Raw genomic sequence first — 2,274 nt, 5'->3', positions numbered from 1 at the left:
TGCTGGGATCGGGTGTTTAATCCAGTGCTCAGGGCCTGGGGCTCCTAATGCGTCTGGCAATTTGGCAGTGGGGGAGTTGTGACACGGTGTTGCAGGCAGGATCTGGCCTCTGGGCCAGGGCTTGAGCACCCCTGAGTAAAGGGATTCCTGCGTTTATAGACTGAGTACAACGTTTGTTAATGAAAGACAGTCACTATCTTTTTGGGATAAAAAGTGTTCCTGTATGTAGAGCTTCCCTATGCAAGAAATTTGTACAAGTTGCACTGTTTCCAATGCAGTTTTGCAGGAATGCTGTTTGCTCAAACTGAAACTTGCCTGATTCAGGTTTCTTTAAAAACTCCAATTGGTATAAATGTGCAATAGCTGAGAAACATGAAGGGGAAAACATTTTTCTCTCTCTTTTTACATTTGTCTACTTTCTATGCATGTGCCCATGTTTGGGTTCAGTTCTTCAGCTGGGCATTGCTCAGTCCCACTACGTCCAGCACAGCTCCTTGGACTTAGCGGGATTATGCTGATTTACACCATCTGAGGACTAGGCCCCTGCGGTCCTGTTGTTTCCCCTGTTTCCCATGGCTGGGTTTAGTCATTTCCCACTGTTGTTTATGTGGCTCTGTCACAGCAACATTTGGAGAGAAACATTTACTGAACAATAATAAAATAGGACGGGAACATTGGTGGGGGTCTAGAAGGGTGCCCTAAAAATACTTGTTAATCTTTCCAAATGACTTGATTTGAAGCATAAATGTTGTTATGCTTGGTTTCATCACTGACACTGTTATATGGTGTAGGCTTGGTTCTTAATTCTCAAAATAACCTGTCTGTTTTACCAGCTGGCTGAGAAAGCAGATCTATTCAGTTGATCAGACAAGAAAGAACAGGTAAGAATCTCACCCTTTATATGTGTCCTTTAGTTTTTTCATGGCCCATTTTTCTATTTTATGTGTTTAAAATGAAATGTAAACTACCTTACAGGTTTTTTTTTTTTTTTATCTTTCCATAAGAGACGCTTACCGTCAGTGAACATGCGTGCCCCGTTTTATTTGAAGAACATCAAGCATGTGACATTCAGCGACGATCAGACATAGTATAATATAACCAAATATATCTTCCTTTTAGCCCTCTCTTCGTGGCGGGTGTTAGCATAGCTGTAATTGTAATCAAGGAGGTGCCTTCCCCTCAGCCCAGCTTTGAGCTCCCCAGTCCGTCTCGTGCCCCACACCACACACCTGGATACTTCCTCTACAAAGGCTATTGCCTCTTTGTTAATTGAGTAAGAGCCTGTTTCTGGGAATCCCTTTTCCAGCCTGGGCCATTGCTCCAGCTCCTACCCGCACAGCTGATGGGATGTCTGTGGCTGCCTGAGATGAGTTCTGTGCTGCCACGACTAGCTTGCTGCTGGTGCCCTGGCTGGCTCAGATCTGTCTGAACCACACTACACTCAAAGATGTCTTCATGACATGGTAAACACAATGTGAGTACAGGGAGAGTGGCAGGTAGGGCATAGACTGGCCTGGTCCAGCAGCAGCATAACCACTGTCCTTCCTCTTTGGAGTGACTCTGAGTCTAGGGGAGAGATGTTCTGTGAGTAGGGGCATCGGAGAAACTCTGGGTGTGGGGTACCTTGCAAAGGAGGAACAAAAGCTGCCTTGGGAAAGTGGGGTGGGAGGAAGCCAGATACTGGCAAAATATCGGAGGGCTCACAGGTGTCATTCGCAAGGACTTGCAGTGCTGTGACATTGGCTTAGTCATTGCTCTGCTCTGTATTAACGGAGATGTAGACCCAGGAGTGAACTCCTAGATTCACACATCTTGGCTGAACAGGCCCAGCATGGTGTCTCCCAGCATGGAGCCAGTGTATTTGGGTAGGGACTGACCAAGTGCTCGCTGCAGGTCCATGCATAAAGTGCTAGAGATTTGCAGTCTGCAAGACCTCCTCTGTGGTGAGTGAGAATCCATGTTCTGCCAGTCAGGGCAGAGCAGGAGTGAATTGATGGGCAGGCGAGTGGGGTCATGAGCCCCTGGTGCTGTCTGAGATGTGGGGCAGAGCACCAGAATAGAGCTAGGGGGGTACCTCAGTCTCCCAGCCTCCTTTTCCCCCCTGCCTTACAACATATTTGCATCAGGAAGGACAGGGAATCAGACTCAGGTGGTGCAGGAGCAGTGGCTGGAGGGGAAGATGTTTCCTCTTTTTTGCTGCTGACGACTGGTGGTTTTTTGGGGGCTTTTTGGCCTCTTGACACATGAGTTGGCAGCAAAAAAAAAAAAAAAAAA

The 2,274-nt window shown here is 47.1% G+C and overlaps 1 protein-coding gene across 2 annotated transcripts in view; it reads left to right on the top strand.

Moving 5' to 3' along the window:
- The window catches only part of PLCG2 (phospholipase C gamma 2), a 106,654-nt gene that overhangs the window by 41,977 nt on the left and 62,403 nt on the right, over positions 1–2,274 (top strand). For both annotated transcript variants that reach the window (XM_019505479.1, XM_019505478.1), the window contains exon 5: positions 834–881. In XM_019505479.1, coding sequence (XP_019361024.1) covers positions 834–881 — 48 coding nt within the window. The remainder of the gene's footprint in view (positions 1–833; positions 882–2,274) is intronic.

Source organism: Gavialis gangeticus, unplaced genomic scaffold, assembly GCF_001723915.1.
Source record: "Gavialis gangeticus isolate Ggan-Ray unplaced genomic scaffold, GavGan_comp1, whole genome shotgun sequence".
NCBI classification, from domain to species: Eukaryota; Metazoa; Chordata; order Crocodylia; family Gavialidae; genus Gavialis; species Gavialis gangeticus.
Note: the sequence above shows the minus strand (reverse complement) of the source record. Positions and strands in the feature narration are given on the sequence as shown.